General features: G+C 32.5%; 2 protein-coding genes and 1 pseudogene across 2 annotated transcripts; 1 reads left to right on the top strand and 2 right to left on the bottom strand.

The window, feature by feature from the left end:
• Window positions 1–5555: 5555 nt before the first annotated feature.
• On the top strand, window positions 5556–6640 carry LOC110638291 (ethylene-responsive transcription factor ERN1-like). The gene has a single exon (XM_021788799.2). It carries the CDS (start codon window positions 5598–5600, stop codon window positions 6450–6452), a length of 855 nt encoding a protein of 284 aa, XP_021644491.2. The 5' UTR covers window positions 5556–5597; the 3' UTR covers window positions 6453–6640.
• An 890-nt stretch (window positions 6641–7530) lies between these two features.
• Window positions 7531–10407, bottom strand: LOC110638270 (tubulin alpha-5 chain). The gene is made up of 5 exons (XM_021788768.2): window positions 10101–10407; window positions 9409–9623; window positions 9114–9313; window positions 8246–8754; window positions 7531–8043 (listed from the first exon to the last, which is right to left on the bottom strand). Exons 1-5 carry the CDS (start codon window positions 10211–10213, stop codon window positions 7731–7733), a joined length of 1350 nt encoding a protein of 449 aa, XP_021644460.2. The 5' UTR covers window positions 10214–10407; the 3' UTR covers window positions 7531–7730.
• A 3438-nt stretch (window positions 10408–13845) lies between these two features.
• LOC110638266 (uncharacterized) lies at window positions 13846–15788 on the bottom strand (annotated as a pseudogene).
• Window positions 15789–16844: the final 1056 nt, after the last annotated feature.

Raw genomic sequence — 16844 nt, 5'->3', positions numbered from 1 at the left:
TAGCCGGTAGTCCTGTGTATCGATCTTTCCCAGGACAGGACAGAATTAATTTGTCTTGAAATGCGCAGCCTCGATCTCTTCGTAAGTATGTTTGTGAAATATACCAATTTAAGGTTATTTATTTTGAGAATTACAGAACAGAGCTAGCATTTATTTTTACATTGTATTTTCTAATTTAATAAATATGCATTAAATTCATTCTAAAAAAAGTGAATTATAAAACAATTAAAATGTAAATAACAAAACAATAAAAATTGTAAAAGAAATCCAATTTATTTACAAACACTTAGTTAATTTAAATATTGAAATAAACAACTAGAAATTTGAACATTCAATTAATAAAATAAAAAATCTAAATAAAAATTTAAAGGCATTCAGCGTTCCTTGTTTTTTAAAAATTCAATTGAAAAAGAAAAAAAAAATCATATCAAAAAATTTTAAGATATATAATGTAAAAATTAAAAAATAAATTTTATTTTTAACAATAAAATAAAAAATTTTAAGAAAATAAGACGATGCAAATGAAGAATTGCAACAGACTAAAATGATCATAACACTATTATTAAACTGTGACTTACACTTTATTATAAATAAAATTATTTTAAAATTATTAAATATTTAACAAAGCAATTTACATATATAATATAAAATTTATGATAAAAAAATTTATTTATGCATCGAGAAATATAATCTCAATTATGTAATTTTTTTTATTTGTAAAGTTTGGAAATTGTTTTCTATCAATTTTATTTGAAATAGGAAACATATATATATATATATATATATATATATATATATATATATATATATATATATATATATATATATATATATATATATATATATAACCAAGGATGTACCGGGATCGAAAGGGGAATGAGCTAACAGGGAAGAAACCACAATCTAAATCTTGAATAATATATAAATAATTAAAGAAATAAACAAAATGCACTAGAAAGGAAAATCTTCAGAAACGAAAATTAAATTTGTAAATTAAAGATTAAATATATATATTCAATAGGCAGCAGAGCTAGTCCGTTATGAATATATATACTTATCAGAAATAAGCGTAAAATTTAAATATGAATATACATGTATTTATTCAATAGGCGGTAGAGCCAGTCTCTTATGAATATATATACATATATTTATGCAGGATAGGCGGTTGAATCGACCATATATATGCAAAATAAATTTGAAATTTTGTAAAAGAAATTGAAGAAAACTTACTTCAAAATCTTATAAATTTTATAAGATTTGTACAAAAGTTTTGGAGATGTAATTCCAGGTAGGACTTACAAAGATTGCTCAGCACATGAGCTTCCTAAGATCTACTACAAGAAAGTTACAGGGTTTGTAGGTTTGTAAGGTATGGCAGGATGGGAAGTGAATCGACCTTCTTGCTCATTTCTTCACCTCGGGTGAGCTTTCTTTAGAGTCTTCTTCGGAGTTTCTCGCAGCTTGAGGAAGCTTGAAGTGAAGAAGCTTGGGTTGAAGAAGCTTTAAAGCTTGTATTTTAGAAGCTTGAATTTTGCCTTGGATAAGTGCCTCCTTATATAGAAGTGATCAGGGGCAGTTTTGTAATTTTTGAAACCTTGAACAATATCTAGCACTTACTTTTTCACGTGTGAACAGTGTCTGAACAGTTCTTCTTGTCGGGTGAACAGTGCTTTGAACAGTTCTTCCAGCTGTCTTCACATGTGAACAGTAAAAGTGAAACAGTGACAAGTGAACAATATCTTGTCAAATTTTTTGTAAGAAAGAAAGTAAAAATTCAAAATTACAAAAGTAAAGATAAACGCAGGAAAATTCAAACAATAATGAAGAAAATGAAAAGTAAAATAGATAATTTTGCCGTCATAAATTTCTTTTGCCGGTCTTTTTTTTTTTTTATAATAGATTTTGTATTTGTGAAGAGGTTCCACAACCTTTTTCATTATCATCCCCCAAATCAATTATGGGTTCTGAATCAGAATCAGCTGTAGAGGAGTTTGTTCTGTTTTGCAATAACTGTTGCATTATTACAAAATATTCTTCATCATTTTTAGCTCCCACCAATCTAGCCATAGCATGTGATCGTTGGGCTAAAAATAACTGGTTTTGTACTAGATTTTGTGGCAAGAGGTTTTTCCCCTTAAGCCAATTTTTTATTCCTTGATTTGTAATTGCTTCAGGGACATTTAATGAATCCCACCATTTGACCTTGAATCTTCTGTTAATAGAGTTCAATCCATCTTGGGGTTGAAATTTGAAAAATCAGATAAGAACCTAGGGTAAAAACAATTTTGAAGAAAATAAGAGAAGAGGCGAAAACATTTTCTCTTTGGGTGAAGGTTTGTAATGGGTTTTGAAAAGGTTTAAACTCTTTGAGATTTCTGGTGTAAGAATTTCAGATAGTGCACCAAAATACTTCTACCACTGAGCAAACCATGAAGGGGTTTTGAAATGATCAAATGTTTTTTGGAAGGATCAAATGTTTTTTGGAAATAAAATAGTCATGAATGACTATTTTTGTGGTTTTGTATGAGAAATGTATTGTACCATGCCTGTTGGTAATCCCAGTAATTGAAATGTTGGCAATGGTCAATCCTGTTTTGATATGATAATGGGAAGATTTTTGATTTTGTAGAGGCTGAGGCTCCAGCCTTTGTATTTTTCTTTATAGGCATTGGCCTGTTTTGAAGAAACTCCCTGGTTAGAAAGTCTGTGATGGAATTTGTATCTCTTTTTATAAATTCAATTTCAAAATGAAAAATACTTAAAATTGCTTGCCATCGTGCAAAAATTTGTTTTGATGCAAGATTTTGAACATCTTTTTGCAAAACTTCTTTGGCTGATTTGCAATCAATTCTAAGAAAAAAATTTTTATTTAATAAATCACTTTGAATGAAATTTTTGTATACACATGACAATTGCAAGAATCTCTTTTTTGATGGTAAAGTATTTCTTTTGACAATAATTCCAATGTGCAGAATGGAATTGAACTATTTGCTCTTTTCCATTTTGAATCTGTTTTAAAATTTCACCATAACCTAACTCTGAGGCGTCTGTTTCGACTACCTTAGGGGCTAATGGATCCGCTAAATGCAGACAAGGAATGGTTTGGACCTGTTATTTAATATGACGGATCACTTAAGTGTGATGATCTGTACATGGAACATGATTTTTCTTTAACCTATCATGCAAGGGTTTTGCTAAACGGTTAATATTTGGACAAAAATCTAAGACATAATTCAAGCCACCTAAGAATCTCTGTAGCTGGGTTTTATCCAAGATTTTGTCAGGAAATTTGTTTGAAAATTCTAGACTTCTCTCTATTGGAGTAATGGTTCATTGGGATATCTAATGGCCTAGAAACCTAACCCTAGTTTGGAAGAGAGAAATCTTTGATTTTGAAACGGCAAGACTATTTCGTTTTGTAACAGAGAAAAATGTTCTCAAGTGTTTGAAGTGTTGTTGAATTGACTCCGAGAACACAAGAACATCATCTATATAGACTATGCAAAATTTTGAATATGGATTAAAGATTTCATTCATAATTCTCTGGAACTCTGATGGGGCATTTTTCAAGCCAAAAGACTATGCAAAATTTGATATTCAATCCTTCTTTTGTAAGTGGTTTAATTCCAACTTGGACTAAACCTATATGGATGTATTTGTATTGTTTTTCACGGTATTTTTGTAAGGATTTTTGAGACAGAAGAGAAATCATCTCAAAAGGTTTTGTAATTTGAAGATCTCTCTCTTCAGTTTTGATTGTGAAATCAGTTTTGAAAAAATTAAGTTTTATAGTCTGATAGATTTGATCTTTTTATACTTTTGGAACTTCTCAATTATCTATACATTTTTTAAAATTTTCGACTATTATTTCTTCACTATTAACAATCTTTCTCTACTTAGAAGACGAGGTAAAAGAGTTTGAAGAAGAAATTATCCTACAAAAAATTGGATTCATACTTAAAGAATTTTTCTAGGTTGATCTTTTGAGTTAAGTGAGGTAATCGCCAAAAAAATCATTGCCCTAAATACGCCCTCTTGGCTACAAAGAAGGGACTTACAACCCAGGCCTGTTTACACACACACACACACACACACACACACACACACACACATATATATATATTGATCATCATTTGACATTGAAATTGCACTAGGGGTAAAAGGGACTTTTTACTGTTCTTAACAACAATAAAAGGTTGCCCTCATTTACTTTCAACATACATCGTGAAAAGAAAAAAAACTAGGGGTAAAAGGGACTTTTTATTGTTCTTAAGAACAGTAAAAGTTTGCCCTCATTTAGTAATATATAACGGAAAAATTATTAGGTGTACTAGGCGCACATGCACCATCTCTCATAATATAATAATTCTTAACTTTTACATATTTAAAGGAAAGCTCCAGTTTAAAAAGTTAGAATTATTTATTGTTTTAATCAAGTATTTAAACATAAATTTTGTATATATATATTCATAATTTATTCATCAGATGATTTATATATTTTTTTCTCTATTTTTTAATTGAATTTAATTAAATTTATAATTTTATTATTTCAAATATTGTTTCTACGCTACTAAGTTAAAAATCGAAACTCATTAATTTTACTCTTTTTCTCAACCAAACCCAAACAAAGAGGGATTTTTTTTTTCTCTTACCATTTTCTATCCTTCCATTGTATTCTTCCAAACTAAACATAGTGCAAGTCAACGAACGAACATATGCACTAAATAATGTTAGAAATCTTGTGTTATTTTTATGGCTTTGAATTTTTGATATATTTTTTATGGACCCGAATTATGACCCGACCTGAAAGTTTAGTGCTGCGATTCAATTGAAATAAAAAGTGAGATCTGTGCTGGTAGTAGAGGCACGAGCCAATAGGGCTCGGGCTCGAAACCCATCACTGATCTCCTTGGGGGTATGGGGGCAATGCCCATGTGATATAAACCAGTATAAATATTGTAATATTCTACTAAGATAGAATTATGAGATATTCGAGAAACACATTGGTATTAGGGTTTGAGAGTTCTGATTGATTATCTTGCTCTTTTCATCATGGCAGAACTTTTTTGTCTTGTCTTGCCTGTGAACATAGACCTTACGGTTGAACCACGTTAAATTTGCATGTGTGTCTTAGATTTGCGTGCTTATTATAACATCTTGACATTCCAATTATTTATATGCAAAGCTTAAGAAAGGCAACGCAGATTAAGATTGGTTTGTTTGATAACGCGAATGGAGATTCTATGAAAAGCCCAAGAGTTTGAGGATTGGATTCCATCAGGTATTGGGGTTTGCTTTTGAAAGGTTTGAATTCTTTGAATGGGAGGACTCCAAGTGTCTTTCCTTCGTGCTTTCACGATTTTCCCTTTGCTTTTTCGTTGACTAAACGAGGGTGAGGACAACAACTCATTGCTTACACCATTAACCTTTGACTCTTGTTTCTTTTATACTCTTTCGAAAATGGCTCCCATGTCCTCACTGGGGGGACACTTCGCACAACTTAGGACTGCTTGGTGGAGTCATTCTTGGTCTTTCACCATATAAATCACCCTTGTGTCTTTCCTACACTCACATCCCTTCTTCAACATTTTACAAATATGGAATACCAACTCAAAAAGCAGCCTAAAGGGGTCTCACCCGACAAACAAAGCAATTTCAAAGAGAGAAGCAAAACCAATAATTGCAAAAGCAAGTTTGTTGGGGTCAGACAAAGGCCTTCCGGGAAATGGGTAGCAGAGATCAAAGACACTAAACACAAGATTAGAATGTGGCTTGGAACCTTCGATACAGGAGAGGAGGCTGCTCGAGCTTACGATGAAGCTGCTTGCTTGCTTCGTGGTTCCAACACTCGAACTAACTTCACCACTCACTTCCTTACAAACTCTCATATCTCAATGAAAATTAGAAATCTCCTCAATCAAAAAAAGAGTTTGAAACAAAACTGCCCTGCAAATACCACCTCAAAAACCACCATCAAAGCAAGCACTATGGTTAGTATCAATAGCAGCAGCGAAAATTTTCTATTCAATAGTAGTAGTGATAGTTTTCAATCTGGTAATAGCAATCTCGATTCACTATGCAATGGTGTGAAGCAAGAAAATTACCAGATGTTTGATGATGTATACAGACCAGGCATGAGCGGCTGCGCTGGGGGACTTGAGCTGGCAGTTTCAACTCAATTCTATTATTCTTCATGGCCATTCCCAACTGGCTTTGATCAGCTTCCATTGATGCAAGAAGGGATGGAGTTGCCAAAAAATGTTGGTCTGTTGCCTGATGCAGTTCATGAGTTGGAACTAGCTGAATTTGAAAGAATGAAGGTAGAAAGGCAGGTATCAGCATCACTTTATGCGATGACTGGAGTAAATGAGTACTTGATGAATGCTAATTATGATCCCAGTGAAATTCCGTGGGATCTTCCCACTCTGAGCCACCTCTTCTATCCTAGTTGATCCTCTCTTTCTCTCTCTCTCTCTCTCTCTCTCTGATATTTGATGCAGGGTGGTAGAGAACGGTAGACTGCTATTTTCGACGAATTAATGAACGCTTTTAATGAAGCTATAAGGAAACTGATAAGAATTCTTATAAGAATACTTTGTTTCATGCTTGTGAAATTAACTTTATGGTTTGAATCACTAAATTTCTTTTCTCAGTTGCTTGGCATCTTCACATATTGCCTTCTCTATTAAGTTCCAAATTTTCTTTGCTGCTCTATTGAAAGGGTGCTTTAAAATGCAGTTTCAACCTCAATGCAAACCATGCATTAAATTTTAGGAGAAATTATATATAAAAAAAAAAATATTTCGTGTTTTCACAAATTTTCATATCAGCATTTGAAATTTACTTTATAACAAAGAGACACCTAAGGTTTTACTCCATTAACAAAGAATGATTTTCCTTCTCCGTTAAAATTTGCTGATATATTTTTAAAAAATAATTTTATATTACTTTATCATAAAATAAACCTCAAACCTTAAAGTAAAAGATAAATGAAATCACATTTTTTTTTTTAAATTTCCCCTAAATTTTATGAGGACCGCACAATTTTGTTGTTGAAGCAGTAAATGCATGCAGAACAGTATTCAGATTCGCAGTTGAACAAGGCGAATCATTCCTCGAGATATTTAATCAGCTTCAGATGTTGTGTAATCAAGTCTTTTTTCCTCGACATTTGTAAAAATTAATAAAAACAAAGGCAATTCAGCCTAATAATCTTATGTGACATCTACAAACTAAAGCAAACATCCCTATTACATTTTGATTGTGGCCATTAATTATGCTGCCACCACATCTTAACAAATAACAGTTCTCATTAGTACACACATGCGGTCCCAATCACCTAACGCTATACGGCATGGCATTCAGCATCTAAAGATGGATAATTTCCACAGCCTTCATTTTAGAAGGGAATAAGATGACAATATGAAATGTTTGGCAGACTCTGACAGAGAACCACTAATGATATTATGTACCAAAGGATGTGGCTGGAAAAAGAATTGACATACTCCTGTGGCATACAGGTCATAAATATCTCATGAAAATGACAAACTCTTTATTTTCAAATATCAGACTTGATACCACAAAAACACATTTAATGAGAACATAGACACAATTTTGACAATTTTACAGCAGCAGTGCTACACATCAGAAACAACAATTTAATTATAACAGGGATGGTAGCAAATCCTCACATACTGAACTCCAAATATATATGCTCCTTCAACAAGTTATCAATAATCTTCACCTTCCTCTTCATCATCTCCACCTTCAGCACCAACTTCCTCATAATCTTTCTCAAGGGCAGCTAGATCTTCACGGGCTTCTGAGAATTCCCCTTCTTCCATGCCTTCACCAACATACCAGTGAACAAATGCCCGCTTGGCATACATGAGATCAAATTTGTGGTCAATGCGAGAGAACACCTCAGCCACAGCTGTGTTATTGCTGATCATGCAAACAGCACGCTGCACCCTGGCGAGGTCACCCCCAGGTACTACAGTTGGAGGCTGATAATTGATACCACATTTGAAGCCAGTTGGACACCTGTAAAATTAAGTAAAACAATTTTTTGGATCAAATTTATATAGGATTATAGACATAGCTTAAGATTTCAAGAATCAGGCATCAACCAAGAAGAAAAAGGGCAAAAGGGAAAGTTAAAAATCATTTATAGAAAATGAAATCCAAAATATTAGTACATCAAAAGAGAAGTTTCTTTTTGATAGTTGCAAGCATATTTCCTTACCAGTCAACAAATTGAACAGTCCTTTTAGTTTTGATGGTAGCAACAGCAGCATTGACATCCTTGGGAACAACATCTCCTCGGTACATCAAACAACAAGCCATGTATTTCCCATGCCTAGGATCACACTTAGCCATCATGCTTGAAGGCTCAAATACAGCATTTGTGATCTCAGGTACTGACAACTGCTCATGGTATGCTTTTTCGGCTGAGATGACAGGAGCATATGAAGAAAGCATGAAGTGGATGCGAGGATATGGTACAAGGTTAGTCTGGAACTCAGTAACATCGACATTAATGGCTCCATCGAACCTTAATGAAGTTGTCAAAGATGATATAATTTGAGATATCAATCGATTCAAATTGGTGTAAGTTGGTCTTTCAATATCTAGGGATCTTCGACAAATGTCATATATAGCTTCATTGTCCAGAAGCACAGCAACATCAGTATGCTCAAGAAGGGAATGTGTAGAGAGTACACTGTTATAAGGCTCCACAACTGCAGTTGAGACCTGCAATCAAAAGGAAGTTGGCTATCGCTGAGTCCATACAATTCAGTTCTCTATCTCTCCATTTTTTTAACGTTTTCTTTAAGTGTAAAATACTAAATTTGAAATAATAACGTTGTATCCAAAACTGAACAAAGCAGCCTTCATTAAAACAAATAGCAAGAGCATCCATAGTTCCATACACTATGGTGACTCCAACAGAACACTGAACCGTATTTTGTCCATCAATAATGCATTGGACTAGAAATGCATATGACTAGTTGTTCTCATAATTTCGCTTCCAGTGAAATCTCACATAAAAAGAACTAACCAATGCCACTTTATGAGGAATTGAAATGGTAAATTTTGAGTATTATAAGTACCTGTGGAGAAGGATAAATGGTGAATCCAAGCTTTGATTTCTTTCCATAATCTACTGATAAGCGTTCTAACAACAAAGACCCCAGACCAGAACCAGTTCCACCGCCAACAGCATTAAACACTAAAAACCCTTGCAAGCCAGTGCAGTTATCAGCCAATTTCCTCACTCGATCAAGGCACAGATCCACAATTTCCTTCCCAACTACAGGCCACAACCACATAATCTCATTCCAACAATACTGGCAAAAATAGAAAAGCCACAAACATAACGTGGGATTTTGGAACAAATTCACTCACCTGTGTAGTGCCCTCTAGCAAAATTATTAGCAGCATCTTCCTTCCCGGAAATAAGCTGCTCAGGGTGGAAAAGTTGCCTATAAGGTCCAGTCCTAACCTCATCAATGACTGTTGGTTCCAAGTCAACAAAAACAGCTCTGGGCACATGTTTGCCAGAACCAGTCTCACTGAAGAAGGTATTGAAAGCATCATGTGCAACACCCACTGAAGTGTCACTGCATAAGATATATACATTCATAAGCACCCAACACGAAGTACAATCAAGAGAGAGAGAGAGAGAAACACGAATCAATCGAATCAATAGTCAGAAAATGTGAGTTTCTAACTTGTATAGAATCAACTCTAAAACTTACAGGATAAAATTTCATTAGATGGGTGGGAGGGAAACTAAACTTTAAGGCTTAAATTGTTAAGAAATTTCACGATCCAATCAGAATTCCACTTTAAGGCTTAAATGCAAAAAAGAAAACATATAAACCAATTAAGGGGAAAGGAAAACCCAAAAATAAATAGAGACCAGATCGCAGAATTACAGGCACAGATATTAAGAAACAGATAGATACAATACAAATAGAACAGTGAAACACATCTAGATCTTAGAACCTCAACAACCAATTATACACCATAATCAAGCATCAAAAGCTAAAATAAAAGGGGAAAAATATTTTGAAGAAAAGAAAAGGGTATTTAACCTGGGCATCATGCCATCTGGATTGATGCCATGCTCCAGGCAGTAAAGCTCCCAGCATGAGTTTCCCACCTGAATTCCCGCTTGTCCAATGTGTATGCTTATTATTTCTCTCATCTCTATCTCTCTTTCTCTCAGATGCTTCTTTAGCTATGAACTACAACGATCTCTTCTCTGCCTATAGACTATCTCTCTGCTTCTTCTTGCGATAGAAGAGAAGAGAAAAAGGAAAATAAAAATTACAAAAAAAGATATTTCCTTGTCTCTGTCTCTCACAGCTCCCACTTTCCTCTTTTTTATTGAAAGCCAAAGACAAGAAATGAATGCAATTTGATAAATTATTTGGAATCCGATAAAGAGAGATTGTGGGACCCTGTAATGTGTAAACCTATTGTATCCAGCGTTGTTCGGGTCCCACATTTCCTTGCCGGCTTTTGTGAAAATACTATTTTAATCCTTCCGTTTCTCACAGTTTCTTAGGAACTATGCATTGGGGCTGTGCATCCTTTTAGGAAATCAAATCGATTAAAAAAATCATATTAAATCAATAAAAATTATATCGATTTAAATTTATTTTAATATTTTAATTTAATTTAATTTTTTATTAAAAATTATATTAAAATTATATTAAAATTAAATTGAAAATTAAATTTATGTATATATTTTTTATTTTTTAAAATATATTATATATTTTTAATATAATTATATATATTTATATATAAATATATAATTATAAATTAAATATAATTTAATATTATATTTTATTTTTATATATTTTTTAATAATTTTAATTATAAAAACATTAAATTATTTTATAATTTTTAATTATATATATATATTCTTAATTATATTTATAATTTATAATTAAATATTATATAATTAATAAATAATTAAAATATATATTATATAATTATTATGTATTAATATCTCGATTTAAAACTTAAATATTATATAACTTTTTAAGAAAATAATTACATAAAATTATTTTAAAAATTGATGATTGAACAAAAATAATATAAAATTGAACTAAAATTAAAGAATCAAAAATCATACTAAACTAAAACTCAAATAATAAAGAATCGAATTAAAATTATATTCAAATTTTAATTTAATTTTAATTCTTAAACAAACTCCGAGCCGAAAAAAAACTTAATACTCTTATTATGTATAATTCAAGGGGTAGGATACGTAACTGGACATTTTTTATTAAACTGAATTTGTATATATGTATATATATTCTCCACTAAATGAATGATAAAAAAATATTTTTGTATAAATCGTTTTATATATTACTGAAAAAATCTAGGTCATATCTCCATTTACTTATTTTTAAATTAATTATTTTTATAATATAAAAAGAGTTCATAACATAAAAAGAGTAATCTTTTTACGGTGTGATTCACTACTAGATCTATCAAACTTTTATTAAATAAAAAATAAATAAATTTTCTTTCTATTGAAATATTTAAATATAAAAAATAATTTTCTCTATATTTAATTGTAAAGGGTCAACGTAATTAATCCAAACCAGTGATCATAGATAAATAAATACACAAATTCAATGATAATAATAATAATAAAATCTGGGACCTCCATATTTTGGGAGCCTCACTAACGGGCAAAATAATGTGCTAAACAGTAGGACACTCAGTTGAGTTGAGCTGGCTCCAGCAGCCATAGCCCATAGAACCGAAAGCACAGAGAGAGAAGGGCAAACATGAAACGTGCAAAATCCTGGCGTGAACCTCCAAATCCTGAGGTTTTGGCATTCTATCCTTCCCTTGCCTGATGTTGGAGCAGCAAAGTTGCCTACAACATTTATTATTAACAAAACTAACTCTTCCATCAGAATATATATATATATATATATATATATATATATATATAACCCCTCATATCTGCAAAGCCACGAGCTTCTAGGTTCAATCATACAATCACCCTCCTTTCGTATATATCACATATATAAAAGAAATTAAAATTATAAGTCAGTGCACATGAATACCAGAGAGAACCCAACTCATATTCTTGGGCAATTTGTCTTCTCTTCCTAACACAAATAAGCATTTGCTTATTATAGGATTATATAATTAAACGTACAAAATCTTCCAACTTTGCATTGCATGTTTTATCACTTTCACTTGATTTTGAGGGCAAAGAAAACCATATAATTAATCTGAAAAACATGACCAATGTCCCCTACTCCACCAACTTCTCCTTTTCCTATTCTTAAACGTTGCCACCACCATAACATCCCCACTTCTATCACTATATATACCTTCCCAAGATAATTGCCCGTCTTCTTAATTAACCATCTTCATTTTATAAGACTAATAGCTGCATTTGTTGTGTTAGAGTGGTTCATATTAAGAGAATTACTGAATATTTAAAAGCCTCAAATAAAGAGATACTCCGCACGACAAAAAAGAGCGAAGCAGGATGGATGATTCATATTGCATCCAATCATAAAAAGGTTTAATTTTGACCTCTCGGAGCATTTTTTTTTTTAATTCATTATATTTTTTTTCATAAACATGTATATAATTTAGCAAACTAATCAGTTTTACAGAACCTAGCTAGCTAATACTATAAAAAATCATTTGATCAACTTTACCACATTTGCCATTTTCTGTAAACTCATAACAATAAATCGTTAATATTAGCATCTTAATGTTGAATCAGTGCTCAGAAAGACTATGTAGGAAGCAGAGGTAGGAACACTGTACACGTCACTAGTTATTATTAGGGTGCTAGGGTATCCCCGTTTTACGGTTGGATATAGGACTAATATCCTATGGCTAAAGGTGCGATTATGTTAAAGCACTCCCCCATGAATGATACTTTACTACTCAAACCTGCGTCTAAGCATGGAGCACAAATAGGCATCACCACTCTGCCAATCTTTCATGGGTTAAAATTTTAAAATACACTTGTTATATGTGCAACTGTTGTATTATAACTATTTAATCATGGTAGATCTCATGTGGGTTCAATCATAATAAATGATTAGAGTATATCTATAACTATTGCACTAGCCTAATTAGAGATTTTCCACAAGAGAAATCCATATATCCATCATTAACTTTATGATTATATTTATTAAGATTAGTAATGATTCTGGACGCCAAATAGCACCATTGGATTTAATTAGAGGTCGTCTCTAACCCTTCAGTTTCTCATAATTCAGAGTGTGATTACTAGACGGATCATAGTGGCTTAGAAGAACAAAACTTTTACTACGGAAAGCGGGGAACAAGCGAAGCAGCAACAAATTTGACAACAGCTTGGATGGCATTATTGGATCACTCTCCTGGGAATGCTGATGGAAACCTTTTGTATAGATCGCCTAAAGGACAGAATGTTTCCAGAACGAGAAAATACAATCCGCATCATCACATCAAGTTGAAATGTTTGTCAGGGAATTGGTTAACATCTTGTAAACGTTCTAATATTTAACTGTGCCGTGTTCAGCAATATAAAGCCTCAAAATTCAATGTGGAATGCGAAACGAAACGTATTAAATAGTATTGATATACATTAAACATTTTGTGTTGCCTGGTAATCCTCGAGCGTATATGACTTGAATGCTGAAGCACAAGAGCCGGAGTAATATTTCCCACGTCCTAATGAACTTCTCGTCGAATCCAATGGAAACAATTTTGCTAAGAACAAAAGTATGCTTTAGTTTTCATTGAATCTTTGCATAAAGCTGAAAAGCATACGATTTTTATTTTTTTATTTTTACCTCTGGTTCTTGAGGAAATGTTTTCTCCAGAGTCTCAATGTGGCACAGCTTCTCACTTCACTGAAAAATTCCATTCGAACTCATAGTTTTGTTATGCTTGATGAGGTCAGGTATCAATTTTTGTGGCCATCAACTAATGGAACTCGCCAAGATAAGATTCTGTCACACTCCTTATGTTCAGGCAATTGACGATAGTCGCAAAGTAGAAATCTGATGTGGTCCTGATATGGGAATCGGAAATAAGTTCCAAAATATATATATATATGTTACGAGGCAAGATTTCTTTGTTTCCATGACAACGTCTCAACAACAAATAATCACCAGGAATTTCCATAGAAAAATTTATGGAATGAAAAAGAACCTGGAGACCAGCTTCTTTCACTCTCATTTCTGCAAATTTCAGCTGCTCCTCAGACAGAGTGATGCCAGTGTATTTACATCCGCTTTGTTTCACAGTTTCAATGGCTAAGGTTCCCCAGCCACATCTAATCTCAAGAATGTGATGCATCTCATCAAATCTTGCCTAGATTGGTTAAAGGTGATACAAAAAAAAAAAGGTATAAATTTCATAAATTTTCAGTTGAAATTTAATTAAATGAAAATGGGTTGAGCTCACTTTTTTTACGAGAGCATGAACTTTCCTCATCTGTGCCGCTCGCAAGTCTTCATCTTCTGTCTACCAAAAAAATTCCAGTAAAAACTAAATCCTTCACTATGGATGAGATCACTTCATTCATATTTTTCTCACCTCAAATACTGCACAGGAGTAAAGCATACTTTCATCCGAGAACCAAGCCAACATTTCATTACTCTGAAAACACAAACCAAAACATAACATAAGCTTCGACATGAAAGATTCCCATCCAATAATTTCACTGTCGAAGATGGATTCAAACTGGAGATGCCCACTTACCACAAAAGGGAGGAGACCAACCAGGCTACCCTTATTGGAAGCTCACTTCAATTCTACATGTTTCAATTCCTTAGGACAAGTTTTATGAAATCCTCCAAGGACACCATTAGGCTGGGAAATTAATGCGTAATTATGTCATACCAAGTCATATGTTCTTGCGGGCTTGTGTAAGCGTATTTTTCCTCAAAACATGCTTGTAAAAAAGTTTTGCAGATGCAATACTAGTCGTGAATAATACTGGTGTCCACCAGCCCTTAAAACCAACACAAGATAAAATACTTATTAATCCAAGAGATAAATTACTGTGATTATGTCTTCCACTCGCAGTATTACCTGTTCTTATTCGATTTTGAGACAGATTTGTTTGCATTGCTATTGGCAATCAACAGCTGCATCATAAATTGGCAAGGGAAGTTCTCTCATATCAAGATGGAAAATAATAAAAAAAAAATTAAAGAATTTGGTACGAAGTCGATTCAATTAACTCACCAGGATAAGATTCAGGAGACCTTCATTAGTATCAACAAAAGAAAAATCTCCATCAATGTAAGCACCTGCGAGACCTATATCTGCCCGAGTCATTACCTGACAAAAAATAGCAATTTATCAAGCTCAAATTTTTTCCTTTGGACAATTTCAGCAAACCAAACAAAAGAGCATATAACCTTCCAGTAAAACTGAGGATCATGAACTTGCAGAACAACTTTTAAAGTACATATGGGCTACTTCTCTCAAAAGTAATACTTGTGGATCCTTCTAATAACCTTGGAAATCATCACAAAGCAACCAAGACTAGCTAGAGAGACAGAGAATGTACATATATAATATTAGTGACAAAGCTATACATGGGGAAATTCACGTTAAACAGCCAGCAGAGATAAAGCGTCCAAGAATCATGTTAATTGCTTCAACAACTGGAAAATAAAAATTTCACCATCAAATACCACAAGGAGGGATGCACAGGCCAATTGCAGTGATTTGTTGATTGGATTGTTGGCAAGGGCATCACAGGCTGCCTGCTCATTTCTTCCAAGCATTTTGGTATAAAGCTAAGGGATGGAAGACATTTGGCGTATAAGAGAAATTGTGTAATTGGGTTTTTCTAGAGGAGGCCTACCAGTTTAGGACTGGCTGGAATTATATATATATATATATAAATCAATTTTATATATCTTCTATATATATATATATAGAAGATATATAAAATTGATTTTAGTTTTAATTTTTAATTTTATTACAATTCAATATAGATCAATATGATTATCAAAAAAACACGTTAACAAAACTGCGAGCAGCAACCTCTAATGGAGAAAGTTGCTTGAATTTTTTTGTGGTGCTCAGTGCATAAGTTTGAGCAGCAGCCATGGCAGTAGCTAGCTCTACTGCAGAGAGAAGAAGAAGATGAAGTGAGGTTCCAATATAGTTCGATAATAAAAATTGCACTCCCTTAACTTGTTTTTCTTTGTACTTATTACTGGTATATATATATATGAAAATTAGTAGCTATATAGTCTTACCAGAGTCTATATATTTTTCATATTTTCCTTGTAAACATGTTATCCATCACAAAAATGATTACACCAAGCAACACATTTAACTTTGTGACAGGCTGTTTCATTACAACATGCTCCCATTACGAGTTTTTGCTAAAGCATATATATATATAGAAAGAGGAAAATTTATCTAGATTTATTAATATAAATATGTGAGTCTCGCTATTATATCTTAGATTCATGATAAGTCTAAATAAGAATTTAGTATTAAAAATATTTTTTTTTTATTTTTTTTTAATATTCATCAGACAATCTGTCCAATGGATGGTTAAAAAAGTTTTAAAAATTGATTGAATATATATAATGCAAATATATACCTATACACGGCATTGTCTGATTAACCTACCCTTAATTTTTTTAAAAGAAAATTAAAATTATTTTTAATTTGCATTACGTTGGTCATCCCCTTTAATTTGATGATCACTTCAAAAAAAAAAAAAATCTGAGCCCTGAGCCCCTATATTGAGTTAATATTTTTTTTTTTTTTTTTTTTTTTTAAAAAGCACACTGAGACATTATTATAACAATTATTTTTAAAAG

Source organism: Hevea brasiliensis, chromosome 15 (genome assembly GCF_030052815.1).
Source record: "Hevea brasiliensis isolate MT/VB/25A 57/8 chromosome 15, ASM3005281v1, whole genome shotgun sequence".
Classification (NCBI taxonomy): Eukaryota; Viridiplantae; Streptophyta; class Magnoliopsida; order Malpighiales; family Euphorbiaceae; genus Hevea; species Hevea brasiliensis.
This window is presented reverse-complemented; position numbering and strand designations above follow the sequence as displayed.